Source organism: Nyctereutes procyonoides, unplaced genomic scaffold (assembly GCF_905146905.1).
Source record: "Nyctereutes procyonoides isolate TBG_1078 unplaced genomic scaffold, NYPRO_anot_genome, whole genome shotgun sequence".
Lineage (NCBI taxonomy): Eukaryota > Metazoa > Chordata > Mammalia > Carnivora > Canidae > Nyctereutes > Nyctereutes procyonoides.
Window position 1 is genome coordinate 60,508,001 of NW_026575121.1, and position 27,877 is coordinate 60,535,877.

The 27,877-nt window shown below is 59.3% G+C and overlaps 1 protein-coding gene across 9 annotated transcripts in view; it reads left to right on the forward strand.

The window, feature by feature from the left end:
- The window catches only part of MCF2L (MCF.2 cell line derived transforming sequence like), a 130,419-nt gene that overhangs the window by 54,964 nt on the left and 47,578 nt on the right, over positions 1 to 27,877 (forward strand). For 8 of the 9 annotated variants that reach the window (XM_055335892.1, XM_055335895.1, XM_055335897.1 and 5 more), the window contains exons 2-3: positions 21,728 to 21,811; positions 24,520 to 24,634. In XM_055335892.1, the coding sequence (XP_055191867.1) occupies positions 21,736 to 21,811; positions 24,520 to 24,634 (191 nt within the window). In that variant the 5' untranslated portion in view covers positions 21,728 to 21,735. Of the gene's footprint in view, positions 1 to 10,346; positions 10,733 to 21,727; positions 21,812 to 24,519; positions 24,635 to 27,877 lie in introns of those variants that run through there. The other variant, XM_055335898.1, reaches the window with a different exon arrangement.

The following is a 27,877-nucleotide window of genomic DNA, read 5'->3' on the forward strand; positions in this document are numbered from 1 at the left end:
CCTTGGTGATGATGTGTCACCGTCATCCTGAAGCTGTGGTGGGAGGAGGACATATCCCAACAGCAACCGAGCCAGTCATGGTGGCGCACTGTGCTCTCGGGTGTGGCTGCTCCTGCCAGGGTGCTGGGCACTGTATGCTCTCCTGCATGCCTGCTTTCCTAACGTGATGGGCAGAATGGTCAAGTTAGTCTCCAGCAGGTGTGTGTAAGCCCTCCCCGTGTGGCTGTGCATGGTGGGGCCCACTGATGCACCCCTGGCCCCAGAGACCCTGCAGGGCTTTCTGCATCGAGCAGGGGATCCAGCTTGACATCTGGAGCCTCCCTTACCTCATAGGCTCCGTGTGAGCTGCAGGGGGACTCATTGTTGGGTGACATTGTCCTGGGGCACATCAGTCTGTGCGTGGTTGGGATCTGCAGATGGCCCCATCCATTGTGGTAGCAGCATGAGTGACTCAGCTCCTCCTTGTCACCATCCTGTGTTGAAATACCGAGATGGTTTTGACACCACGTTGGCAACACGAGTGTAAATCATCACCCCAAATCCTGCCACATCTGGAGGCCTGAGGCAGGGAGACAGCTTTTCCTGCATCTCTAGGGAAGGCAAGTTCTTCACACACGGAGTGTAAACAGCGTGCAAGAAAACCGACACAAACACTCATCCTGCATGTGGGGCCAGAAAGTCGAGGCGGAAGCCATGGCCGATGCCACCCATTTGCAGTGCTGCTCAGGATGCCTGCAAAGTATTCACTCATGCAGAGAAACCTTTATTTTTCAAGTTTGCTTGAAAGAGATCCTCAGAGTACCATCCACGACTTCTGTAAAGGAGCAAGTTTTCCGAAAAACAAATGCATTTCTGTGTTAAGAACAAATGAATTAATGAAACATGTCAAGACCCGAGAAGTGCTGCTCCTTGTTGGCAGCAGGAACTGAGCGTCTGCTGTGTGCCAGGCCAGGCTTGGTGCTGTGGGGACAGCTGCAATCATCTGCCTACGTGGTCCTTATGAAGACTGGGATGGATGATCCAGAGCTGCAAGAACCTGCCCTGGGTGTTGAGAGGCCCTGGGATGAGATTCCTGAACTGTGGTGGGACTCCTGCAAACCCGCTCCTTCCCCTGGAGGAGCTGCCTGAGCAGCCACATGACAGTTCCCACCATCTGCACCTGGGGCCCAAGACACAGCCTGAGCGAAACCTGCCTGGGAGCCGGGTGTTGGCACAAGACTGCAGTGAGCGCTGGCCGGCGGCCGGCGGCCTTCCCCTCGGGCTCCCGGTGCTCAGCGGGGGCTCATTCACTCCTGAATGACACGGGCACCTTTCAAGCACATTTTGCAGGTGCTTTACCCATTCTGTGGAGGAATAAAAGCATATGTTTTTTAGCATGATTTTGTTAGAATGTTGGAGATTTGACCAGAAGTTGTTTAAGCATTCCAGAAATCTATCAATAGTCGTCCTGAATGGACAGCCTAAAATGCAACTGAAATTTGCATTTTGAAACACTCAGGAGAGTTTTGCTTTTTCTGTCCAGGCCTTCAGCTGCATGGGAACCATGTGGGGGCCATGTGGAGGCGGCAGGGGTAGACGTGGAGACCATGCAGGGGTGTCAGGGGTGGACGTGGGGGCCATGTGGGGGTGTCAGGGGTGGACATGGGAGCTACATGGGTGCCAGGGGTGGACATGGAGGCCACATGGGGGTGCCGGAGGTGGATGTGGGGGCCACGTGGGGGTACTGGGGGATGGATATGGGAGTAGGGGGCAGCAGGCAGCTGTCGGGGGCACCCTCACTCCAGGTGGGAGGCCTAAGAGGTTTGGCTTGTTCTAGTTACCACCACGAGCCCCCTGGGCAGTGCTTGGCTAACTTTGGGATTCCAGGTCATGAGCACAGTTGTTAGAAGGCTTTATTTTGTACCCTCTTCAGTAATCTCGTCATATTTATAACAAAGAAAGTATTACTTTTATTACTAGGAATCAGAGTACCCTTAACGGTAACCCGGGTTGTTGCTACAAGGGCTGCGTGAACACACCAGCCTGTCTGTCCCTCTGGTGGTATCCATTGTCGCTCCTTGAGGGCAGATTTGGGGAATGAGTTCCATTCCTTACAGGAGGGGGTGTGGAGCTCATGGTCGAACCACTGAATGTGGCTGAAGGTGCCTTCTCAGCCAGGTCTCCTCTAGGAAATGGACCAGAATGTTCTGGTGTGGGTCTCTGGGGCCACGTGGCACTTACCTACTTCACTCCGTTGATTGGTCCCTGTTTATTATGCTAAGACTTACACAGTTGCAAATCAGCATAACATCAGAAACACCAAACAGCTCGTTTATGCTCTGATTTTAAGAGCACTGACTTGTACATTGTATTTGAGCTCTGAGCAAGATGAAAGGACGCCTGGTGCATATCTCATGCCCGCGGAATGCTTAGGCCCAGCACAAACCCTGAAGTGCTCATAGTCTGGCCTTGCTTCATCTGCACCAGCCCATGCTGAGCATCATGCCCACGCTGAGGTCCCGTGAGGCCGGGGCTCAGGGCGGCTCCTGGTCCTAGAGAAGCTGGTGGTGTCGGGTGTCGGGTGGCTGCCCTGTGTTGGGGGAGAGGCACCCCTGTGACAATGGGTCAAGACATCTGGGGAAAGGAGCTCACGTGTTACTATGAACACAGGAGCCATGAAGAGCAGGTGGGGGTCCGGGGTGGCCTGGGCAGCGGCCAGAGAGGCAGTGGGAATGCAGTCCAGGATCTCAACTTCTAGCCAGAGACATAAGGGCTTCATGCAGAGGGGCATGTGGAAGTGGAGTGGGGTATAGAGACACCCAGGGTGGGAAGCAGTTCCTCAGGACCTGGGACAGGCCGGGCCATGGGCTCTGAGCCATGGTAGTAGCAGCGCAGGGCAGGTGCTGCCCAAGGAACTGCCAGGAGGAGGGACAGAGCCCAGGTGTCTTACAGGGACAGAGGAGGAGCAGTCAGGACGCCCGTGTGGGACCAGGGTGGACGGTGGTGCCGTCAGCGGAGATGGGTGTCAGAGGAAGAGCTCAGGTGCCAGGGCCCCATTCTAGGACTAGAAGTGTCTGTGAGAGCTGGATGCAGTCTGAAGGGCGGCGGCTCAGCCTCGTTGGTGACATCACAGATACCCGGCCTTCCTGGGGACAAGGGTGGTAAGGACAGTGGAGAAGGCAAGAGCAACAGCTTGTGGCCCATCCTGCCTGCCCCACCTCCGCCCTGCTGCAGGGAATCCGCCCAAACCACCCAATCCCCACTTCCTGGCGCCTGCAGCTGGCCCCTCCCGGCCGCCTCTCCACCAGACCCTGGCCCAGCGGTGACTCCAAGTTATCTGAACACAAAAGGGGGCCTCACATCATTTCTGGAGCTGAACAGGGACCTTTCAGGACGAGTAACGGCCCCGAGAAGCCCCTGCTGGAGGCTCTGGACATGACAGCTCCTCAGGATCCCTTCCGTCCTCCTGCCAGGCGTGCAGTCACTTCCCAGCCTCGTGTGGTCAGCCAGGGAAGCCCATACGCACCGGCCCTCTGGAGTCTGCGGGGCGTCCACACTCGGGGCGCAGCGCAGCACAGCACAGCACCAGGGAGGGTCCTAGCACAGGGTCTGGCTCTGGCATGCTCCCAGGGCTACAGATGAACAAGCTCAGCTTCCCAGGAATGAGAAGCCAGCCCGGTTACAGCAGCAGCAGCCACAAGAGGAGAAGGCTGGGGTCAAGACCAGGGTAATCTTTAAAGAGTTGAATGGGGTCTATGAAGAAAACGGAGTTCACAGTTGGTCAGCAGCATGCAAAGCAGAGCAAATGGAGATATGAACTGGCGGTGGGGAGGGCTAGACAGGCCTCCCGACACAGCACCGACTCCAGGCTTCCAGAGTCTCCAGGGGACGCTGGCAACTGTGGGAATCTTCGTGGCCCAGCAGCCAGCCCGCCACCGCCCTTTCTCGGAGATGAAGAAGTTCCGCCGGACCAGTCAGGTGCCAGGTCCGACCTGGAGCAAGGCCTCTCAGCAGGAGTCTGGGCAGCCCTGCTGGATGCACCTGAGGCTGGAACGTCCATGCTGTGGTTCAAGCTGTCTGTGTGCCCTGGGGAGTCACCTGTCTCGACCTGCCATGTGGGGATGTGGGTCAGCCTCTGTCCCACGGCCAGACCTCTGCCATGCCCTTTACACCAGGACAAAGTGAGGCCTGCGGACAGGCAGTGTCATGCACTGTGCCAGAGCCTCCTCACCTCCAGGGCCAGCACTGTGGGCCCCCTCCTTGCCGTGTGCTGAGGCAAGGGGCTCAGTCTTCCCATCCATAAGATGGGCACGGTAGCATGTTTCCCGAGGAGGTGGAGGCCCCTGGAGTTTGCCCAGGTCAGACTCAGGGCTGCCCCGCCCTCCTCACCTCTCCTCAACTTCATCTGATGCAGGAGGAGCCAGTCTGGGTGTCCGCTCCTCGCCCACCACAGCTCCACAGTGTCTTCAGGAGCCTCCTGACAAGCCTGGTCAGCATGCTCCTGGGGTGAAGGGTGGGGTCCTGCAGAGCTGAGGCCCCAGCACCTGTCACCCAACCCTTGGTCCGAGTCTCTGCCGGTAAATGATGCTGCTTATTGAGTGTGTGTGTGCTGGGAGCAGTGGGGAGCGGAGGGCAGACCCACGACACCAGGCTTGGGGACCACCAGCACCCAGTCCCTGTCACTGTCCTGTGGCCCAGCCCAGCCCACCTGTTTGATCTAAGATTCTGCCCACCAAGACCTAACGTGGTTCCCTCAAGGTCACCGCAAGGCTGTGGCCAGCTGCCAGCAGCTCCCCCTGGGCCAAGCCATCCCCCCACCTGTGACCTCAGGAGGGAGAGGCCTGGGAGATCTGACCCCACGGCCGATGGCAGGCACCTGGTTCAGACCCTAGCACCCTGAGGGAGTACAGGGAAGGAGAACGGGGCCAAGGAGGCCCATCCCCAACTGTCTGCATGCTGCCCGCCACCCCTGGGGTCCCCTGGGAGAGAGGGGGAACAGCAGAGGATGCTCTGGGTGCTGGAGGCTCCCAAGGCACCAGATGAGGCCCACAGCCCTGGCCACAGAGTGTGCTCCCAGAGGAATGAAGCCATACCCAGTTGGCCCCTTTGTTCTGCCCCCACCCCAGCTGCAGGGCACAGGCTTCCCTCCAGTCCCCACACCTGGACCCCTGCTCGAGTCCTCTACCCATCGAATCCCCCATGCCCAAAGGTCCTGCCTCACTCCTCCCATACAGCCCCTGGGCCCCGGGTTCAGCAGGACCTGTGTGCAGCTGAGCCGTGAGCCCAGGCGACCACATTGCCATGCCTTTCCCTGTGAGATGGAACTTCTTTGGGGACCAGGTTGGAATGGGTACATGGCATCCCTCTTCAGGGGTCCCCTGATGCCACATCCAGGCCTCTTCCTCAGATGCACACCCAAAGGCCTGTGGGCACACGCCCCTTGGAGCCCATCCCAAAGCTTCTCTAGGCGCCAATACCTGGCTGCACCCGCCCACTGTTTCCACATCCTGGACCGTGTGGGCGAGGCCCTGCCTGCCTCTCAGCTACTCCTCCCCATCCCCATCCCAGTACCCCCACGAAACTCCTGCTCAGACCATCAGACACACCCAGCACTGGCTCTGGCTCCTGTGTGCCACCTGAAGTCACCTCCTGCCAAACTGACACCCCACTCGGCAGTCGGGTGAATCCAGAATTCCTGTTGGGATCCTCATGGGTCCAGGCCACCGTGGCCCACCCCGAAAACCATAGGTCATCTCTCTGTACCTTTCTAAGTCCGGCACACCAAATGCTGCTTTGCCCCCCTGATGGTGGGGCGACCCCACTGCCTCTCCAGGGCGAGAAGCCGGCAGCACCCCGAGCCGGGATCTGAGTCCTGGACACCTGCCACTCGCCACCCCCGCTCCCCAGGGCGAGGTCCACTGGCTCTGGGCCCACTGGCGTCTGTGGGTGGAATCGGCCTGGCCCCACCAGCATCCACCTACAGTGATGTTTCAATTAACCTAAGGCCCCAGCTGTGTCTCTGCTCCGTGTACCCAGCCCAGTGCCCACCTAGACTCACTAATGTGTGAAGAGAAGCTGTTGATCCAGGAGGAGAAGAATGAGGCTCCCTCTGCCAGGTCACACCAGGTCCCAGCTTGTGCCCTCTGGAGGGGAACCATGGGTCCCAGCCCTGCTTGGAGGAGCAGTAGCTCACCGTGGAGGGGATGCTGTCTGTGTCTGCAGTCAGGAAGAGAGCCTTCCTGTTCAGTTCATGGGGACAGGGGCCACGTGTCTGTCACAGGACCTGCGAGTGTGGGGTTCCAGCCAGGTCTCCGGGGCTTCCCGGCCTCCTCCCTGACTGGGCCCCCACAGAAGTGCAGCCAAGCCCAAAAATGATGTGTGCAAAGAAGGAAAGCTGAGAGTGGGTCAGGGTGGGGCAGCCGGGTCCCCAGGAGCCTGTTAAGGAGGCTGGGTCTGCGCCGTGTCCTCCAAGCTGACGAGCTACCCGAGGCCTGAGAGGAAGAGGGAGGAATGGCCTGACCCAGGGCAGCACCGTCTTGGTCTCTGGAGAAGCAGTAGCGGAAAGGATGGGGCTGTAAGGATCCAGCCAGAACCAAAGGTGGAGGGCCTGGGTGCAGGGAGGGAGTGGGCGAGTAGGAAGGTGGGGGGTAGGCTGAGGGAAGGGATATGGCTGGGGGTGGGAGGGGCTTCGGGAGGATCACAGTGGCACGAGGACCTAGTAGCCACCGTGTCCAGCTTCACCTGCTGCCCCGTAGAGCAGACACCTGCCTGCCAGGGTTGCTGTGGTGATGAGACGCGGTGGTGTGGAGAGGAGGGGTGCCCTGTGCCCAGAGTCCAGGAAGCAGGCCTCTGCCCTGTCATCTGGCAGAAACTGGCTGGAGCAGCTCTGGCTCTGCTCTCACATCCTAGTTGTTCAAGGCCTAGAGCCATACTGAGGTTATGCACGTATTTTTGTAGGATTCAAGGGGACACAGGTTTAGCTTTTCCTGTACCCTGGATGAGGAGAGGTTAGCGCCAAGCTCGCGTCTGTCAGGGCAGCAGCTGGGAGGGGCTGCAGAGCTGCAGGGACTCTGGGCCCACCGGGTCCTTCACATTTCGCATGCCAGTGTGTCGTTGCCTACCCCATCTGCTAAATGTTAGATTTTGACCAATATACTGTGTTTTCTCCCATAAAGCCGTGTTTGTGGTGACATTCAGGGTCTATCACTTATTTGGGGCTGCAGCTGCCCAGGCAGGGCCGTAGTACGCATGGTTCAAAGACCAGACCTCCCTTCACCAGGCTGCTCCCCAAGGAAAGTAGACAGGGCCATGGCCCTGAAATAAACCCACAGCCAGGAATGTTGGCCTTGGGAAACGGTGGTGCAGGCTGCCGCGCGAGGCCAAGGCCGAAGTCCACAGGGGCTGCCACCATTGTGGTCAGGGTCTGCTCTCGCTTGCCTGCCCCGTGGGGCCTGACTCCCTGGCTTCTCTGCAGTCTGTGCCATGGTAGGTCCGTCCATCCTTCGCGTCCCTTACACGCACAGACCATGGGTGGGGAAAGTTGAAAGTTGGCTGTGATGTGAGTCAGAAAAGTGTGAATATTCGCAAAATCATCCAGCACGACCCAGTGAGGAATGTTTACATCTCACGAGGAAAACCTGGTTGGCCCGACAGCTGGCTCCGCGTGCTAAGCTCTGGTCCCAGGCGAGCCCTGCTGGCATGCTGGTGGCTTCACCGCCTGTCACACGAAGCACACAGCACAGGCTCCGGGACTCCACCCATTTCTGAGAAGAGTAATTTGTGTCAGCAGATCAGGGCTGACGTCCGCTAACCCCAGAGAGGCACCCACCCGCCGGGCCCACGGTCAGCCCTGTGCTGAATGCTTCCCGGGCCCCTGAGTCCAGACTCTTAGCTCAGCTGTCCCCACGGCATGGAATGCTATCCCCAGGCCATCTTGAGGCTCTGCAGGCCTCCTGCAGCTGAGCTGGTTCTCCGAACTGGCCCCTGACCCTCCGAACTGGCACACTCCAGTCCTCTGCCCTGGAGGACTGGCTCCCCCCACAGTCTGCACCCCAGAGAACACGACTCCAGGTATAGGTAGAAGCCAGACTCAGAACCACAGGTCCTTGGACTGCTCGGGCATGAGAAGAAAGCCGTGGTGGGCCACCGAGGGACAGGCAGCAGTAGAGGGCCAGAAGCGGGAACTGCAGTGAGCCCATGGGGCAGTGACCCCAACATGGACGCACCTACCTCCTCCACCCGATGGAACTCCACCCTCAGGGCCTCCAGGGCGGCTGCCAGGCCAGACAATGCACTACAGAGGAAATGCCCGAGTACCTGGCACCTCTGTACCCTCATTACTTCTCTACCCACCCCACCTGTGACCACAGCCACTTACACACATATGCTAGGCCCACAGGAGTTGAAGCGGGGAGAGCCCATCAGGGGCCAGGCCTCTGGGGCAGCCACCCAAGGACCAGCTGAGAGCAGGTGTGAGTGCTATAGATGCAGCCCCTGAGGGCAGAACAGAGTGGGCATAAGTACCTGGACATGGGGCTGCAGGGCATGAGGGTCACAGGGTAAGGTGGGATGGTGAGGGGTGCCTCTCAGGGAGGACACATTTGGGTCCTTCAAAACACACAGTGGATCCCATTAATAATTTGATTCGTCCTGGCCCTTCAATGACCACAGCCAGAGCTGGGGACATAGCTCGTGCACCATGGCCTCACTTCTGTAGTGCTAGGTCTGACCATGTGCCTCCTGTCCCCAAATCCCCAAGGCAGCTGGCACACATTTCCTGGATGAACGAACCCCATGTCCGCAAAGGGAAGACCTTCTGCCAGCAGCTTCCTCTGTAAACTCCATGTCGTGGTTCTGAAGGAGATCCATTTTGGAGAATGTGTGCTCGCTGTGTGTGAGCCCCAGGGCCTGCATCCTGGATGCTCCGCAGAGGCATGGGGGATTGCTAGGAGCCCACCTGCCCCATCTTCCCCAGCTGTGTGCCTTGGCGTCAGCCCAGCTCAGAGGGCCAACCAGGAAGACAGGTGCCATGGATCCGACCACGTGTTCCCTGAGAAGTGTAGGGACGCGAGGCCCGAGGCCAGAGGCTTGAGGACTGGCCGTGGACGTGGTCAGCAGTGAGTCCGACAGTCAGGAGCCGGGGTTGGCCCTCAGCTGCCTGCAGTGGAGCCGTTCTCTTGGACTGGCTGTGCAGTCCCAGGCGTGAGACCCCTCTGGTGCCCAGGCCTGGTGTGCAGTTGGGGTCATTCACCCAGCAGGTTGTGGGGAACTCTGGGCCGGATGTGGCTGTCCTTCCCGGATGCAGGATGAGTGAGTGGGTATGGTGGCAGCCAGAAGAGCCAGCCCTGCCTGTCCAGGTGTAGACCGCCCCTGGCCGCGGGCAAGGCCCCGTTTCCTGAGAACCCAGGCCTTGGCCCCAAGACCCTGCAGTGCCCAGGGAGTGAGGGTAACAGAGAAACATGTCCCTCCTTCCACCATGTGCCTCTATTCTCCCACTTAAAAGCCAAGTCCCTTCTGGTGGCGGAGCCTAGGGTCTGATACCTTCTTCCTCAAGGCGGTTTTTCTTGAGTGGCTGGTTACTGGTGCGGTGTGGGCCTCCCTGCATGCTGGACTTCACAGTGTCCCTGGCCTGGGCCTGCCCAGTGCTGGGGGGCAGTGTGCCAGGGTTCAGCCGGCTGTGTGTGGACCGGCGGCAGCGCTGCTGGGGCCCTGGGCAGGGCCGATGCCAGGGAGTGTAGCCACAGGGAGGCTGGATTGGCTCCACTCTGAAGGCCTTGCCCACAATGCCAGGGGCTTGCAGCCTGGTCTGCTTGAATGCCCCCTTGTCCATCCCTAGGGCAATGCAGTCGGTGCCGTTGGGGGCAACTGGGGAGCAGTGGACAGGAAGGAGGGGATTGGAGGGGATTGGAATCGTCCAGCAGAGACCAGGTCAGTCTGGCCACGTGACGGGCGTGCAGGGGGTGGGGTGTAGTGTGGCTGCAGGGCCACACTGTGCCACAGTGAGCGTGCCCCTGCCAGCTTGAGCCCGCCCGACTCTGCTTTCCCAGCGGCCTGGGCCTCAGGGGGCCACAGTCTGTGACCAGCTTCAGGGCCCGGCCATCTACCGCCATGGGCTCCGGCTCCACCCACCCCGCAGGCTCTTCCTGCCCACAACCTGTAGTCACTGGGGGCGTCCCCACCTGGGAGCAGTTCCAACCACCCCCAGCCCAAACCAAACCTGCATTTTAATGAGTTCCCCAGGGAGTCCCCCTCCCCCTTACATTTTCCACCTCAGTCCCTGGGGCCTCTGAGGTCCCAGCCGCTTGGGACCTGTTCACACACATGAACAGCTCTCCAAGGAGCACAGACAGACAGACTCGGGCGGGCACGTGCCCCGGACCCGGAGGTGCAGACACTGCCCCGCCCGCAGGCTGGGATGACTGCGCTGGGCGCGGGGCCCCTGCAGGGAGGGTGCTGACGGCCGGCGGGGATGGAGCTGGGGCCGCGGGAGCGTCACCGCAGGGGCTGGGCAGTTCCCGGCACCGGCACATCTAGGAAGCTGCGCTCCTGTGCTGGGGATCCAGCACCAAGGCCACCGGTGACCCAAAAATGGAGCCCTGCCGCCTTCCTTTGTGCGCCCAGGACAGGCGTTCCAGCAGGCAGGCTGCCGCGTCCTGACGCCAGTGCGATGGTGGCAACAGCATGACCTTAAGCCTCATCTCCCTGCTGTCACAGGACATCTCAGGGCTGTGGCTGCTCCTGAAGACCAGCACAGGTGTGTCTAGGCTTTGTGTTGATGCCGGGGAAGGTGTGGGACAGTGCATGGGGGCGAGGCAGGGGTGGCCTTCTGGGGACGCTTACGGTGTTGCCCGTGCAGGATGGGGGTGCTGCGGAGACCACACCTGGTAGGCCCTGTCAGTGGGTCCAGGCTGGGGCAGGGCCGGTGCAGCTGGAGCGGTACAGGAGCTGAGCTCCTGGGGTTGGGGCGTGTCAGGCGCTGCTGCTGGTTTGTGGCTGTCTCTCTCCCCTGGGAGGGGCCTCCCCTGGAAGCTGGAAGGAGGAGGGGGTGGGGGCAGAGGGGCTCCTTTGTTCCGGCTTTCCAGAAGACACGCCTGTGGTGTGCGTGGGAACCCCAGGGCCTGGGGGACTGGGGGCAGTGCTGCGGTCCCTGGCTGTGACCCCACGACTCCGACTCCGGCCAGCGCGATCCCCACGGCTGGAAGGCATACTGCACCCCAACCAGGGACGCTCCAGCAGCAGGATGCAGGCCCGGTGGCCACAGCCTGTGACCATGCCGGCTGCCTGGGCTCTGGGGGGGGACCCTTCCTGTGGGACCTGCTCCCCCGGAGTCTGGGGGGTGGGCACTTCTGAGGCCAGGGTGACCAGAACAAAGGCCCTGAGAAGGGCCTGGGCACCAGGTGGAGGAGAGGGCTCAGCCCGCCTCTCCTAGTTGCTGTTCTGAGGATGGACGGCTATGCATTTTGAAGGGATTTGTCAGAAGCACATTTTCCACCAGGTACTTCTGCAAAGATTGACAAGTGATTCATCAACTATTTCTGTAAATTTGAATGAATCAGTCAAATCTTAGCCATTAGTGGCAACAGGTAAACATCCAAAATTTCCAGTTTTATGACAAACACTCTTGCTTGTGTACCGAGCGGCCGTGGTGGTGGATGCACCCCACCACTGGGGTCCTCTTCCCACACAGGAAGACAGCACCAAACATCTGGGGAGCCATGTGGACTTAGGCCTGGGGTCAGCAGGCCGGGGAGGACGCTGGGTCATGCTCAGCCAGGCTGCAGGTGTGCCGTGCTCTCGGGGCACCAGCCACAAGCTCTGGTGCCCCACAAGTGTGTTCTGTTCCTAGAGGTTCTTCAGCGTGGCCACCAGTCATGTCAGAGGTCCACTGCTTTCCTAAGTGGAGCCGGGCTCCAGTTCTTGGCCTTTTCCTCAGTTCTTGAGTCCCTCTGACTGACCTTACTTCAGAGGTACTCAGGTTGTAGAAGGAGTGTCCTGGGTGTCCGGTGTGATTAGGGCTGGAGGGTCTCCCATCTCCACAGGCTTCTTGCTGTTTCCCCAGACACGAGGGTGTCTGTTGTCTGTGGAGGAAACGGCTGTTGCTGTGCAAGGCAGTGGGTCTTTCTCCTGTGGGAGCTGGGGTGCACCTGGGGCTGAGTCACTGCACACTGGCTCAGATTGGCGCCTGCTGTTTACCTGCAAGGATGCCCACGTCACCCTTCATGTGTACTTGAGTAGAGGCTGGTACCTGCCCTGAGTCAACAAGAGACAAGGGTAGGCCACAGGTGTGTCCCAGGTCCCAGGGTGACTCACACCGCGGGACAGGACGGTGGTTTGAGCCACCATCGCGGCACATGACCCCTCCCCACCAAAGCCTGACCCACCGGCCCCCACCACCTCAGGCCGCCCCTGTGCCCGACTCCTGCACCATTTGTGTCGAGCAGGGCGGGGGCTCCCAAGGGACCAGCGACCGTGGAGCATCTGGGCCACCCGGAGAGATGCAGCAGCCCTGCCTCGCAGGCTGCCTCGATGAGGAGAGGTGTGCCCTTCTGTGCCCTCCACGCGGCCTTCTCCATGGGTCATTGCTCTTCTTTGCATTGAGGAGTATAGAATTCCAGGTACTCAGAAAGTGTGAAGAGTGCCCGTCTGTAGTTAGGGAAGAATTCTGGGAGCTTGCTGCTGGCGTCAGTGATGGACGGCACCACGCCTCCCCTTCTGCTCCCGTGTTTTGTGAGCTGCTTTCTCAGAGCAGATCCAGAGGACAATGCTCTTGAGCACCTGCCCTGAGGAGGGGACAGGGCGGTAATTTCCCTGATCTCTTACTCTTTAATGTTGACAAATAAGAAAACTCTATCAGGAAATCTATTTCCTTTGTTTTTAAACAGCAGCGGCTGGTGTGGGTCTGGAGTGTGTCCCTGGTGTGTGTGTGCGTCTGCTCTCTGTACATAGTGTGTGCATGTGCAGCGTGTGTGTTGGGTAAGCCCACCTGCTACTTGAGAGCCAGCAGAGATGCTGGTGCTGAGAACATGGACTTGGGGGATCCCGGGCTGGGTGCCCCAGGAGGCTCAGCCCAAAGCCAGCATGTGTGGCCGGTGTGCTGTCACACTCTGCTCTGCAGCTGACGGTGTTTGCTTTGCTACAACGCAAAGTCGTGGTTTCCGAAGAGCAAGAGATGCGGGTCTGACTGTGGGTGTGCGTGTGGGGCTACTTGCTGGACACAGTAGGGACGGCTCTGGTGCTCCACCTCTGCCCGTCCAGCCTCCCCGGCCCCAGAAGCTCCTGAGGCCCTCAGGCATCAGCCTGTTTGGCCTCTGGGGCCGATCCACATGGCACCCGTCTCCTGAGGGCCAGCCAGCCCTGTTCTGAGAGCACGCTGGGCTGGCATTCCTGCGGCCACGGGCGCTGGCTCTGCTGCAGGGTGGGCCCAGTGGCTCTGCCCTCGACATCATAACCCCAGCCAGAAATGGCCACTGGCCCATCCTGGGGCCCTCAGTTCTGAGACGGCACAGAAAGTTCACCAACAGGAACGTTACCAATAATGAAAGGTCCACCGGCACCAAGCCCAGACCCTTGTGCGGGTCCGCACCTTCGAGGCAGCTGCCGTGAGCTCTGGGGGCGGCTGGCTCTCCCACTACGTCGCATGGCTCCCCTGTGTGCCCGCTGTGGGCTGGCCTGGCTGACACCTGGCTGGCCTCGAGAGCCTCCCTCACCCCCTCCTCCTGTTCAGGGCCCTGAAAACCCAGTTAGCAGTAGTGGACGATAAACTCAGACCCCAGTGTGGCCCCGAGGTCTCCTCGCTGGACCTGCCACACCTGTCCCACCTCTGGCTGCTGCTACACATCGTGTCTGAGATGCCCTCGTAACCCTTCTTCTAAGCCTCTATTGTGCTGAGGCTCCTTTGTCAGTTGGGGTAGGGGAGGCTCGGCTCCCCAAGCCCTCAGCTGGCCTCACCCTGGCTGCGCAGTGTCCTGGGGCCAGCAGTGAGCCCACGTTCCTGCTTCCACTTATGGGCCAGGATGGCCTCCCGCTGATCCCCAGCCCTGTGGGGCATGGACTGTGGAAACCTTCTGGGTCCCATCGCTGATTTCCAAATCCGCACAGGTGTGCACTTCGTCACAGAGCCAAGAAAATGACTCTCTTTGATTAAAGCGAAGGATGATTCAGAATTCACAAGGATCTCAAACTCCGAGAACTTCAAAGGGAGTTCCCAGCCATGCTCCATCGTCCACGTGACCACGGTGTGCCATGGGTGCCCCATGTGTGCAGAGGCCCACGGCTTCGGAGGGTTCCGGGAGAAGTGGGGGCCAGGTCAGCGATCCAGGAAGGATGGGCAAGTGCTACAGCCTCAGGGGACACCCCGGTGTGGGTATGAAGGAAGCCCTCCCTTGCGACAAGAGGATCCCTTCTGGGTTCTAGGGGCTGCAGTCTCTTGTTTGGAGCCGGCTCCCTGGGCCCTGCTGCAGTCAGTACCTGCCCTGAGCCGGGGTGGACCTGCCCACAGGAACCCCTGCCCAGGACCCCAGCTCCATGACATACAGCAGCCCAGGACCGAGGAGCAAGTGGTGTGGCATCTTATCCCCTGGTCCCCAGCCCCGCACCCTCTCCCCTCCCGCTTGGGGGACACCTGGAGCTGAGTGGGCTGTGGTCAGGGTAGGGCCTATACTGGGCTCACAGACACCTGCTCCGGGTCTGTGCCCATTTCTCTGTTTACCTTTGTGGACCTTAAAACCAGAGTCTGTGTTCCGAAAGCAGCCGCCTGGCTGAAGGCCACATTTGTGACGACCACGCAGGAAAGTTCCATAATGGGGTGATTTGGTAAAAGGGTCAGGCCACGCAGCACTCTTGCGGCAGCCTTGTGCGGCCAGCCTCCCTCCCTGCACTCTGCCCTGTCCTGGCGGCTGGGGAGGCACCTGCCAGTGTGGACACCCAACAGGCAGGTGAACTGCCACTGCCACCAGATGACCTGCAGCCGTAGGCGAGAGGCCACCCTTGGGCCTTGGTTGGCCAGCCTGTGGGGTGGGCGCTGACCGGAGGCCTGGAGTGTGTGCCTGTGGGTTCCCTACCTCCACCTCCCATCTTCCTCAAGCCTCAGGCCTGGGAGGGGGACTGAGCCCATTGAGGTGCCCCAGCCCTGCTGCCATTTCACCTGACAATGTGCCCATTTCCAGGGCCCGTGTGAGCTGATCTGGGCTGCGACAGGGGTCTAGCCCACCCAGGACACAAGAAGAAAGATGCTGAAAGGGACAGGAGCCAAGGTCTGGGGACCCCCAGGAGCAGGGCAGAGGACCGTGGGACCACGCTCACCTGAACACACCCGCCATTCCTACCCTGTGCGTCACAGCGATTCCCTCACTCAAACTGCACGTTCGACTTCAAGAGCTGGAACCAGGCGAAGCTCTGGCCGCATGGGGCCTCCTGAGTGTGCGCCCCACCCCCCAAATCAGTCAGGGTGAGCCACACACAGCAAGTGTATGCAGAGGTTTCTTACCCACACAGGGACTTTCGCGCACACAGGCAGGCCCAAGGAATGGTCTGGAAAGGCCCAAGGTGGTATGAATGCAAGGAGGGCATGTGGCTCTGAGCTTTGCTGTGCTCAGGGGGCTGGGACTCCCCACCAGCACCGAAGGAGGGCTCTCACATGGTGGCACCTAGATTGGGGCAGAGAAGCCTGACAGCTGGCACCCAAACATGGAATCTGGGGCTTGAGGACTTGGAAGAACAGGGGCTGGTGTGTGGCCCAGATGCAAGCATGGGGTATGTCAGCCTGCACATCTGTGGGGCACTTTCATGGGATCAGAGCCCAGGTCACCAACCATCTCGTCTAACAGGGGCTTCAGTGTTTGAATCTGGTTCTGAAACAAGGTCTTTTTTTTTTTTTAAGATTTTATTTATTCATGAGAGACACAGAGAGAGAGAGAGAGAGAGAGAGAGAGAGAGAAGCAGGCTCCATGCAGGGAGCCTGACGTGGGACTCGATCCTGGGACTCCAGGATGATGCCCTGGGCCGAAGGCAGGCACTAAACCGCTGAGCCACCCAGGGATCCCTGAAACAAGGTCTTAAGGAAACATCTGACATTGACTGAAGGGGGGAGATGTTTTCATGCCCGTTCTGATTCGTCAGCATTCCCCCATCATCGTGTATGCAGTTTGCTCTCTCGTGCCCGTCTGGTACACGGGTATGCACATGCAAGGCTGCACTCCATGCCCCGCCCCCTTCTGGGGAGGACATTGGCAGGTCCTCGGCGCCTGCCGCAGAGGCCACCATGGGCAGTGGTGACAACTGCCGTCTACATCCTCTGCCATCTAGAAGCAAATAGTCTCCTGCGGTTGTATTGTTCTCGGCAACCGCAGTCGAGGAGAAAACACCATGGACAGAATTGTGGGCCTGACGCAGCATGCCCCCTCAGTGGCTTAGAAGGCCCAGAACCCGCCAGGGCACAGGGCAGGCTGTGCAGCCCCAAACATTAGTAACAACTGAACACGCGCCACTGCCATGCACAGCTGCCCTGCGAGCAGGACACGGTGATACGAAAACCAGCTCAGGACTGCCCAGTCCAAATAATAACACTCCTGCCTCCTGGATGGTTGTGGCAAATGCGTGGATACAAGAAGAGTACTCGGTAATGCCGTCACCACCACTTCCAGGTACAGGCTTCTGTGGGAATCAACCGAGACGTCTCGTGGCTGCTCTCGCCAGCCTGTGCATTCAGGAGGCTCTTACTCCTCCGGTACTTTCCATTACACCAAGTGGTCATCGCATAGACGCTCAAGTAATGCTTGCTCTCCTGGCTGACGGGAGACCTTGGCGGGCTGGGGGAGGTCGGCAGGGGCTCGAATCAGAACCTCCCTGAAGGCCGGGGCTTCAGTGGGCGACTCTCCAATGTTACTCCAACACGAGAATGGGAGGAGCTCCCTGCCAGCCCCCAGAGCCTACGGCCCCTTCCGTCTGTCCCCAGTTGCAGAGTTGGGCCAAAGAAATGCTCTGGTCTGGGGGACGGCAGATGCTGAGCACCGCTTGCCCTGGCCTTGGCTTGGGTGCCATCTCCACAGACTCAGGCCACCTGAAGCTGGTGTTAAGGAGGATTCCGAGGGCCATTGGGGCTGACTTGCCTGCCCTTGGCAAAGACAGAGGTGAGTGGCCCCTATGCGGGTGTCTGCTGTGGCCCTGCTCACCAGGGCAGAAGTAGTGTACTTAACTTCCACGGGACTTGTTCCAACATTGTTTTTGACTAAGTTCCATCCAGCTCAGAGCTCAGAACCCATCGAGTATGTGCTGTGACATCCACAATCCCATGCCCAGGATTGTGGGCGGGGACGCCCGCCACAGCTGGCCCAGTGTGAATGCGGACAGCACATCCTGCGGCACACCCAGCTGACAGCCTTCCTAGGATAGGCGTTGACGAATGGGAAGGGGTTTGCTGTTACGGCAGAGACAAACCCTCCTAGTGTTCCCAAGTGTGCCACAGACCACACCACCTCCAACCTGCCGTCCGCCAGACTGGAAACAGGTCTGAGCTCAGCTCAGCATCACCTGGCGGGGCAGCTGGCGCTGGGTCCACTCAGTGACTGTGCCCACATGGGGCAGGCAGGGTGGAGAATGCAGGGTGGCCATGGGCAGGAGAGAGCCAACGGCCCTGGCACAGCCTTGCCCAGCCTCCACGTCCCTACTGAGTGGGTGCCTGGGGACTGAAAGCTCTCTGCAGTGGAAGATGCTTTTCCCACAATGCAGTTTTGCCTGAGCATCTTTTTTTCTACACGGTGTTGTATTTAAGAATTGGTGAGGATTTGCTTCCTGAGATGAGGACATCTGCTGACCTGAGTTAAGGATGCACTGCCTGTAATGGGATCTGGTCATGCCCACTCCAGTCACAAATGACCATGAGGAACACACAGGTATTGGGAGAACCCACCACCCAAGCGGCCTGGACCTTGGGCATCTGGAGTGGCTGCAGCACGGAACCCCCACGCAGCCCCTAAGGAGCAGGGGGCCTCCCTCTTACTCAGCAGGACTCTACTCCTCTGTGTTCCCCTTCCTCCTGTGCCTTCTGCACACACCTTGCTCCTGGTTTGGAGACCACTGGATCCGTTTGGCAGTGTGAGAACCCCACCCACGTGTCACTCCACCTTGGACTTTGTATTTTGAGTGAAAATAAAAACCTTCAGGTGTGGACTTTCAGGCAATTGTACAAGCATGGCCAAAGGCTTCTGCTACTGCCCACACCTGCTGCTTCTGAGCAGGGTCCAAGGTCACCAGCAAGCAGCAGGGAAGGGCTGCTGAACCCAAATCGAGGATTCTCCTGGGGTGCAGGGGCTACCTGGCCCAGGATGGTCCACTCTCTGTAAGTGGGCTTTCGAGGCCCCCACGAACCCTCCATCTACTGTAGGCCCTGGTCCTGGGAGTGGCCACCCCACTGAGCAAAGCTGAGGGTCCAAGGACCACGTGGTCCTTGGAGTGGACAGACGTGGCCAGAGTCTCCAATGCAGCCCCATCTCCATTAGGAAATTGTCCTCAAAGCAAGCTCTGCAGTCACTGCGCAGGAGGAGGAGTGCTTGCAGGTGGTCTCACTGTGTTGGGAGGAGGCTCTAGGGATGGGGCGTACTGCCACCCCTGCCCTCTAAGACTGCAGCCCAGAAGGGGGCCTGTTCATAACCGTGTGAGCGGCTTGCAGTAGTGGAGCTTCTCCCCCAGATCCTTGTCTGGAGCTGAACCAAGGAGAGGTTCCTGCCCAGGGGTGAGCAGGCCTCCAAGCCTGCCCAGCCCCACCCCTGTGGGGGCCCCACAGGCAGCACTGCCTGCCCTCTCTGTGCCCAGGCCACTTGTGAGCCTCCCTCAGATCAACCCGGGGATTGGCTCATCACCTGGGGTCTCCTTTCTGCATCTGGTGAGAAGGGAATGCAGGAAATGGGTAGTTATCCACGCAGCACTGTGCTCGCACAGAGTGGTTCTCTGAGGAGTGGGGCCCTGCCTGACCCTTTTATTGGGCCAGCGGGTGGGGCAACTCCCTTCCTGTCCAGACTTCTGACACTGGAGCACCAGAGGAGGCTTACCCGTTCCTGCACAGGGGCTCCCCCCATTTCCTGCTGAGCCGGTCGTCACGGTGTGCCCTCTGCCACGAAGGGTAAACCTGTCCTGTCCCAGAGCGAGATCAGGATGCAGGGTGGGCAGGAGCTGGCCGCGGCCAGGGGGCTGCAGGAGCCACTAGGTGACAGTGACACAAACCACATGCCCTGGTCTTTATTTCCAGCTGATGGAGGGGTGTCCAGTGACCACATAAGCAGAGTGGCACTTAGATGGAGTCCCTACAAATGGACTTACCTCTGTGCCATTCCCAGCACAGGCTATGCACAGAGTGATGCTCTCAGTCATACCTAAATGGGGTCTTAGACCTAAACACAGTATTAGAATGAAATCTGCCCCAGAAGCCTGGCCAGTGTGGGATCCACCAGTCCACATGCCCCAGCAGTCAGCACCCCATGAGCTCTGCAGACTCTGTGCCAACCTGTGTGAGTGCCAGAAAGAACTTTGCCGAATTAGGTGGATTCCAAATGCTGTTCTGGGAAGTCACTGTGTCATGCATCTCTTGCTGAGTGCCTGAGTAGTGGGTCCGCAGGAGCTCTGGTGGGTGTGCAAGGGGCTATGAGGCCCAGCCGATGCCAGGGGGTGGAGAAAGCCTTCCCTGAAGAGGTGACATCTCTGGCAGGAACTGAGGAAGATTGGACTGGCCCGCAGATATGGGAGAGGCATCACTAGGAGCAACTCGTGTAAAGGCTAAAGTCACCGAGGCCTGAGGGACCTTGGCCCACCCATTGGAGAAGTTCCGGGAACAGGAAAGCAACCAGTGTCCAGAGGAGAGTGGTTGACGAGGCCCAGAGAGGTCTCTCCAAGAAACCGAATTCACGTTGGTGATGATCCAGCCAGTGGGACTGTCCCTCTGTCACAGACAGGACAGCAATCATCAGTAAGAGCAGCCCCGTCTAGCACGTGGGAAAGCCCTGTGCCATCAGGGTAGCTGGGCACAGACGCCATCTGAGGATTACCGTGCAGCATACACCATCAGAGACCTGGATGCCCATGGTCATCTTTCCTCGTGGGCTGGTGGAGTCTGGCGGGAATCCTGAGGTGTGGGTGGTGGGGAGGTCTGGGAACTGGCACAGACTGGAGGCTACAATCGTCACAGATGCTGGGTCCCCATGAAGGGACTTGCTCACTCAGAATCCAGGCTGCTTCCCCTGCCCTGGACCTGTCTCCAGACTCCCGGAGGCCTTACCAGCCACAGTCTGTGCTTGATAACACGTGTCTCTGGGATCACAGAGTCTGAACCGACGAACGGTGGCACAGGTGCAGTATTAACCGTGCTATTCCTTCCAGTGGAGAAGGAAATTCTGAACATCCAGCCCCCGCCCCATCTGGGCTGTGCACTGCAAACGAACACGTGGCCAGCGCACATCCCCTCATCCAGAATTCAGAAAACCTGTCCAAGCTCTCTCAGGGCCTTCGTTCCCCACAGGGGAGCTGCTGCTGAAATGTCATGCAGCGGCCTCAGTGCTGGGGAGGCCGGGCAGGTCCCGCCCTTCTGAGTGTGAGGAACACTAGCTGCTGTCCCCTCCTGACCGCAGATCCTCCCACTGCCACTCTGCGGGGCCGGGCAGGTGCAGAGGCAGTGGCACGCCTGTCAGGAGCAGGGCCGTCAGGGTGCGTGGCTGCTCCAGAGAGTGTGCCCAACTGGGTCACCTGTTTACTCTGGCTTGTTTGCAAGACCAGAAGAGCTGGACTTCAGGCTGCTCCGTGCAGGTAGCGTTTTGCTGCCTCCAGGGTGATGTTCGGGGTGGAAGAGCTCCCTGACCGGTTTCTCCAGGCTGTTTACAGCCTGGGCCTCCTACTGGACCTCCTACTGGGCGTGGGAGAATCCGCGAGTGGTCAACACGGGTCCTGAGTCTCTACAGAAATGCTGCTAACGCCCCAGAATGCAAACTCTGCCGTTCAGTGGGGGTCTGGCTGTGAAGCACACGATCACTGGTGTGGCACTGAGGCTGGCATCCCAGCTTCACACACTCTGCAGGGACATCTGGTTGCCCGACCCCAGGCTCCCCAGAGTCTCAAAAAACCTCCTTGCTTCCCATCAGTCTCCAGGGTGCAGCTCGGGCTACTGCTGGGTCGCCCCCAGGCCCCTGAGGTGGCCCTGCTGCCTCTCCTGTCTGCAACAGCTGCAATCTGGCTCAGGGACCCCTGGGCACCACTCGGCACCGACAGGTGGGGGCCCCTTGTGCGGGGTAGGCCTCCTCATGTCCCTGTGTATGTATGGAGGCTGCAGATGCTGCGCCACGGCCAGGTCTCCCTGCTGACCTGCAGGCCTCGGCTGGGCCACAGTGGCTGAGCACGTGCCCAGCCACCCCTGGGGCGCCGGCAGGGGCGGGGACCATGTGCTCCCGGGGGCTGCACGCCAGGCACTGCTCACGGGTGGCTCGTCCTAGTTCCCCGCCTTCACATCCCTGCGCCCTTCTGCCTGCACATCCGTCCATCCCTCCTCCCACCTGCCTGCCTCCTCTCTGCCTCATGCCGCATCTTAAATATTGATGAACCACCCAGCACCTAGCTTTCTGTGTGCTGAGAAACAAAGGTTTCTGTGCTTTGGAAACTCAAATCCCTTTTTCCGAGCACGTGACCGCTGGTCCTGTCAGGTGTTCACGGATGTGCGTGGCTGTGTGAGGTGGTTCCCACCAAATGACATGGTGTCTATCTGCTCTCCCTGCAGATGAAATCATGCACCAGGACATCACACCGCTCTGTGCCGCGGACATCCAGGACCAGCTGAAGAAACGCTTTGCATATCTGTCTGGTGAGCGCCGGGCGGGCAGGCAGGAGGGAGGGTCTGTGCCAGGCAGTAGGTACCTCTCAGTTTCCTGTGATGATGTGGGCCTGGTCCGGGTGGTAGAACCAGGGACAAGGCCTACAGCACGGCCTGCTCTGGATTTCACCGAGGGCCAGGAGAGGCTATGTGATGCCTGTGGTGGGGGTAGGTGGCTTGGGGCCATAGAAGAGCCAGCTGGAGGTCACTTGGGGTCCTGAGAGGGACAGAGCCCAAGTGATCCTGCCTGCGGTGTCCAGAACATTACTGCACTGGGTGAAGTAGGAACAGGGCAAAGCTGACCTCATTCTTGCAGTGTCCAGCCGCTGGGAGCCTCCCCAACAGAGCACACCTAGCCTCTGCAGAGAAGGCCCCAGAGTGCAGCAGCCTGCCTTGGGGTCCCAATTGCCAGACCCTCTGCGGCTGCACCCTCTCCTCAGGACCAAGTGTTACCTCCACCCCGTGAGATCACCTGCTGTCCCGTCTGGCCAGGGTGTGCAACCCCAGCCACCAGACAGTGCCAGAGTGTGGTGGGTGCTAAGGGTGTGAGAGCACCTGAGTGGGCCACCCTCACGGCTATGCGGGTGCCCCATTGGGACAAAACCACCTATCACAGGCTCCTCTTTGTAGGCAAGTAGCCCCACTCACAGGCGGCCCTTCCCCCTCCTGAGCCCCAAGACTAGCCCTCACCCCCAGGGGCTGCCCTGGCCTTTCTCCAGCTCTCCTGCCTGTGCCCTGGGCTGGAAGCCTGACATGTGGCCCAGAGTTCAGGGGCCACAGCGGGAACCCAAGGTTCTCAGCCGTACAGAGTGGGGAGCTCAGGGGGCGCTTATCAACAGGAGGGCGCATCCGTCACTGTGGGGGTGCTGCCTCGGAGGCTGAGGCCCTGTGCGGGCTCCTGCCACCTGCCCGCCCTGCCCCTTGAGGACCCCAAAGCCCCAGGTGTGATGCATAGTGACCCAGACTCATGACCTTGACCTTCCTCTAGGTGGTAATCCCACCCTCCTGGCCTTACCTGGGGAGGAAGCAGAGCCCCAGGATGGCCCTAAGGCTCCCCTCCACACTGCTTTTCTATTATGCAAATGCCAGCCAATAGCTCAGGCAGGGATGTTGCAGATGTGAGGAGGGTCCCTCCCCGTGGGCCTGACCTAGCCTTACCTTGCCCACTGCTTCTCATAGGGCTCCTTCACACAGGGATCTGGCTGAGTGACAGTGACGAGAGGATCCATCCCAAGGCAGGTTCCCCCCCCCTTACACCCCACCGGGCACCTCCAGCACCTCCCACAGTGAATACCATGAATATCTGCCCCAGTTCAGGGCACCCGACTGCATCCCGCCACCAGCACCTCCACGGTGTGTGGGTGCTCAGCCCCTCGCCCCTGCAGACTTACACAGACTAAGGTTTTCAGCATAATTCCATCAACTTCATCAGACTTGGTGCTTTTGGACTTTGCTGTAAATCAGTGAGAAACTCGAGGACACACCTGAGAAACACTGGGAGGTCCCCTGGGGCCTGAGCCGCGGGGATTGGGGGGGCTGCCCGGATGCTCTCCAGTGAGGTCCAGGATGTGGTGAGCCCACGCTCACTGCTCAGGCTGCCCCCAAGCTTAGGGAGGTCCAGACAACCCTTTTATTGATTTATCGTTAATTCCATAGGTGGGAATTCAGAAAGAGCCTTCCTGTGGTTCTTTTGCCCCATGTGGCACTGGCTGGTTGGAGTCAGAGTGCTGCACTCACACACGTGGCATCTCTGGTTCCCTGCACGAAGCCAGCCGCTCCCTCCCCAGCTGGTTGGGCTCCCTGGCATGTGGTGGCCACAAGGCTGCTGCTCCCTGGATGGCCAGCATCCACAAAGGAGCTCTGAGCTGGGAGGATGGACATTGCTGTGTCCTGCGGCCCAGCCTCAAGAGTTTCCCAGCATCACTTGTGCCACATCCAACAGGCCAGACAGGTGGTCGAGGCAGGGGGAGACAGGCCATCCATCAAGGGGGCCATCTCCAGCCGCCCCAGCATGCTGGCTAGCAGATAGACTCTAAGCTGGGCCTGGTGACTCCTCGGTGTTCTTGGCCTCTGGCCTGTCCACTGCTTCTCCCATTGTCTGTGGGACAACTCAGACCCCATGTGGCCCAGAGCAAACCCAGCCTCCTCTTCAAGATCATCTTCCCAGGTCCTGGGCCCACACCCAACTCTTCCTTGCTGTGTCTCGCCTCAGAAAAGTCCCCCTGGTCCCCCTCCCCTGCCCAGTGCCCTCCCCTCTCACGCTGCCAAAGTCATGGCCCCCTCTGGTCCCAGTTGTCTGAGGGGGTGGGTCACAGACCACGCAGAGCCTCAGGAGGTCGGCTAGGGTGGGAGACCCACTGTTGTGCAGGGTTTAAAGTGGCTGTCATCCTTTACAAAACACAGAAAACTACTTCTCAGCATTAGCAAGCAAATGGGATGCCTGTGGGAGGAGGCGGCACCATCTCAATGGTGTGCAGGAACCTAGGGAACGTTTGGGAGGAAAAGTGCCGCATATTCGGGTGGCTGCCCCATGAGGACAAGATAATAGGGGATTGTTGGAACACATGTCACTCTTGTACACGCCAAGGGTTTCCCTGAAAAGCACACATTTCTTCCCTAATGAGCAAGCCCAGCTGCGACAAGACGCCATCCATTCTGGGTGGACGCAGGCACTAAGCGCAGCCTCGCTCTCTCCCCAGGTGGGCGGGGGCAGGACGGCAGCCCCGTCATCACCTTCCCAGACTACCCGGCCTTCAGCGACGTCCCCGACAAGGAGTTCCAGAATGTCATGACCTACCTCACCAGTATCCCCAGGTGCGTGCTGCTGGGCCTCGAGGCTATCCAACAAGGAGGTAGTGCGGAGGGGGGGGGGAGGGCATGTTGATAGGGGGGAGCTTGCTTCTTGTCTCATGAGTAGAAGAATGAAAAGTGATAGAAATGTATTAAGCAGAGATGAAGAAAGCTCTCAAAAGTGAGAGGGGTCCCAGCAGGGTTGCCACTGAGGCCTTTTACCTTCTTTTATAGGAAACTGACCAGGGAACCTGGTAAATTTCTTGTCCCAATCGGTGTATTTGTAAATATCATGTCTATGTTTAGGACAAACATGGTGCACTTGGAACAAACGAGTGTTTCTTTGTAAATGACATGAGCACAAACAAGGGTTCCCTTCTCTCTGGTCACTGTCTCCCCCATAACATTTCTCTGCATCTGGGATTTCTGTGATCACTTAGTAGCCATTAAAGGGGGAGACTCCCTAACATTTTGGAGCCAGGGAGCCGGGTTTATTTTTCCTGTTTGTACTGTCTCATCTCAGTTTTCTTGGGATGGGTAGGAGCCTGACTCTGGGGCCTTTCCCTGCCTAGCCCCATCTGTCCCTGACTCATTCCTACATCGATGGCCCCACAGAGCAGGTGGGGTCCGGGGCCAACAGAGCCTGGGGGACCTCGCTCACAGCATCCAGCCCTTCGTTACACAGACAGGGCCACTGTGAGCTGCAGGCCTTCTGCTCCATGAGGGAAGACCCTTGGGGGCTCCGGCCTGACCTGCCATGCCCCTCATGCCCTTCACGTGGGGAGAACAGACCCCAGAGGCAGCTCCCCCATCGGGGGTTCTGTTTTATTTTGAGCAGAGCTGGACCCCACGTTCCAGAAAGGCAGGGTTACACCCTGATTAGTTTCCCAGCCACACCGGGGCGTCCCATGGATCCTTGAGCCGAGGGGGTTACCTGAAAAAGGGGAGGACGTGGACCTCACACCCTGATGAGCAATAGCCGCCGCACACTGGGTCAGGACAGCCTCGAGGGTGACCTCGTCTCTCCAGTGACGCAGTGGAGAAGCTCAGCCTCCCGCGTCCCCAGGACGCCATCCTCACTCCTCAGTGTCCATAAGGTTCTGAATTTGCGTAATTTAGAGCACCGTGAATTGATCTAATCTGAAAACAGACCAAAACGGCAAGTTCTATCAGCAGGTTCCTGTCATATGACAACAGCCTTCACCAATCAGTGCTGGGGGTTGTAGATCCTTCTAGTACCCTGGGATGGGAGCGGGGAGCCCTCCTCAGGGATCTGGGTGCTGAGTGGTCACCTGGCAGGACAAAGATGGGGTCGTGGCCTGGGTCACACAGGGTCCACCATTCTTTCGTTCTGAGCACCGGGCTCCGGGTGGCTGAGTGGAGGTGGAGGGACCACAGGCAGCCCGGGAGCCTAGCAGCCTTCCTTAGGGCCCCTGGGCCGACTGTGCACCCTCGAGGGGCTTCCGGGGGGCGGAGGGGGCTGCAGTACCTCTGAGAGTCTCCGTTCCTTGTCCCTGGGCCTTGGGGTCAGAGACGGAATGGCAGTTGTCAGGCCCACTCTGCCCCCTAGGCCACCAGCCATGAGTGCAGGGACAGTGCCGTGAAGTGGTGGGAAGATGCGGGCTCCCGGTGGTCAGGCACCAAGAGGCATCCTTGGGAAGGGACGTGGGTTCAGGGACATGTGGGGTACCCAGGATGGTAACTCCAGTCCCCCATGTGCATAGCAGTGGGTGTGGAATGCTGTGGGAGCCCGCAAGCAGGGCTTGCCGCTGACCGTGAATGCCCATGTGGTCTCTGGTCTGGGTGCGGCCACCTGAGTCCAGGAGAGGCCGTGGCCAGCCCAAGACTTGGTGCCTGGAGCCGACATGTTGTGCCCAAGATCGCGAATCAAGAAACCACCGAGGAGCTGACACCGATGCAAACACACGAGGGTTTATTACAAGCTCGAGCTTGGGTCCAAGGGTACCCGACACAGTGGAGCAGGGACTTGGACCCCGAGACTAAGCGGGGTAGCAGCTTTCTAGGGGCCACTGGCCCATGGGATACGCAGAAAGTTGCACAGTCATGTCGGTCCACACGCAGGTGGCCGATTGAATGACACCTTAGCCTCTAGTATCCACTTGAGCTGGCCTAGTACTGCGGTCAGAATCGGCGCGCAGTTTTGGCGGGCACGAAGCAGGGTTACACTGTTACAAGCCGACTTCTGGTAAGGGTGTGCCCAGCGGCTTGACTAGGGTGGGGCAGTGCCTTAAGCAATAAGCAGGTCATGTGGGGGTGATACGGGAGGTGGCAGGTGCAGCACAAAATGGAGTTAGTCCTGCTCTGCTTGTCCAGGGGTAGGGGATTTTTGTTAAATTTCCTGGGCCCCACAGACAGTGGCGGCTTGCTACAGTGACAGCTAAGTGCAGGGCAGGGGTCATGAGGCATTCTCTTTTCTGGTCACTCTTGGGATGTTTTAAAAGTCAAAGAATCATTTTATGTTTAGAAATGTCAACACCCTATAGTCGAGGCCTGATGTGGACATGAGCCCTCTCCCCAGGCACAAGCAGGCATGATGCTGGGGAGGGGGCAGCCGGACCTCTAGCACCTCTCGGGCCTTCCAGGCTTGCACAACAGGTTGCCCAGGGGTTCCCATGCTTGCTGGTCTTGGCAGATCTGGCCTGGGGGCCTTTGCACTTGCTGCCCCTTGGTGGAGCACTTGAGATGGCTCCGTTTCATGCTCCAGGCCTCCTCAGGGAGGCCCTCCATCACACCCACCTAAAGAAAGAAGCCAGCCCCTCCATCTCAGAGCAAGCAGGGCCCTTGCCCACCAGGCTTCCTGGGTCTTGTATGAAATGGTCACAATCATAGCTCCACGTCTGCCTAGGATGCAGGCCAGGGACAGCAGGCACACGGCTCCTTGGCAAATGTGTGCTGGACTAATCATGTTCATTTGGAGACACATGAAGCAAATCACAGGGCAAGCTCCCTGACCCCTCTGATTAGGACAGCAGGCTTTCTGTCTCTGCTCTTCTATCCTTGGCAGAATGAGCCCTTTCCAGAAGCCTCGTCTCCCAGAACACGTGCACGGCTCACACGCAAAGTGCCGCTGGCTCCGTGGCCCCGTGGCTCCACGGTGCTGTTGAGCAGCCCCAGAGGCCCCTGTGCATATCTGAGGCCCAGAGCTGTGGGCTCTATTCCTGAGGACCAGGGTGTGTGGTAGGTGTCACTCAGCCTGTGGTTTACCCTCTGTCTCCTTTCCGGGTGAGGGGGGTAGTAGGAGGGCCA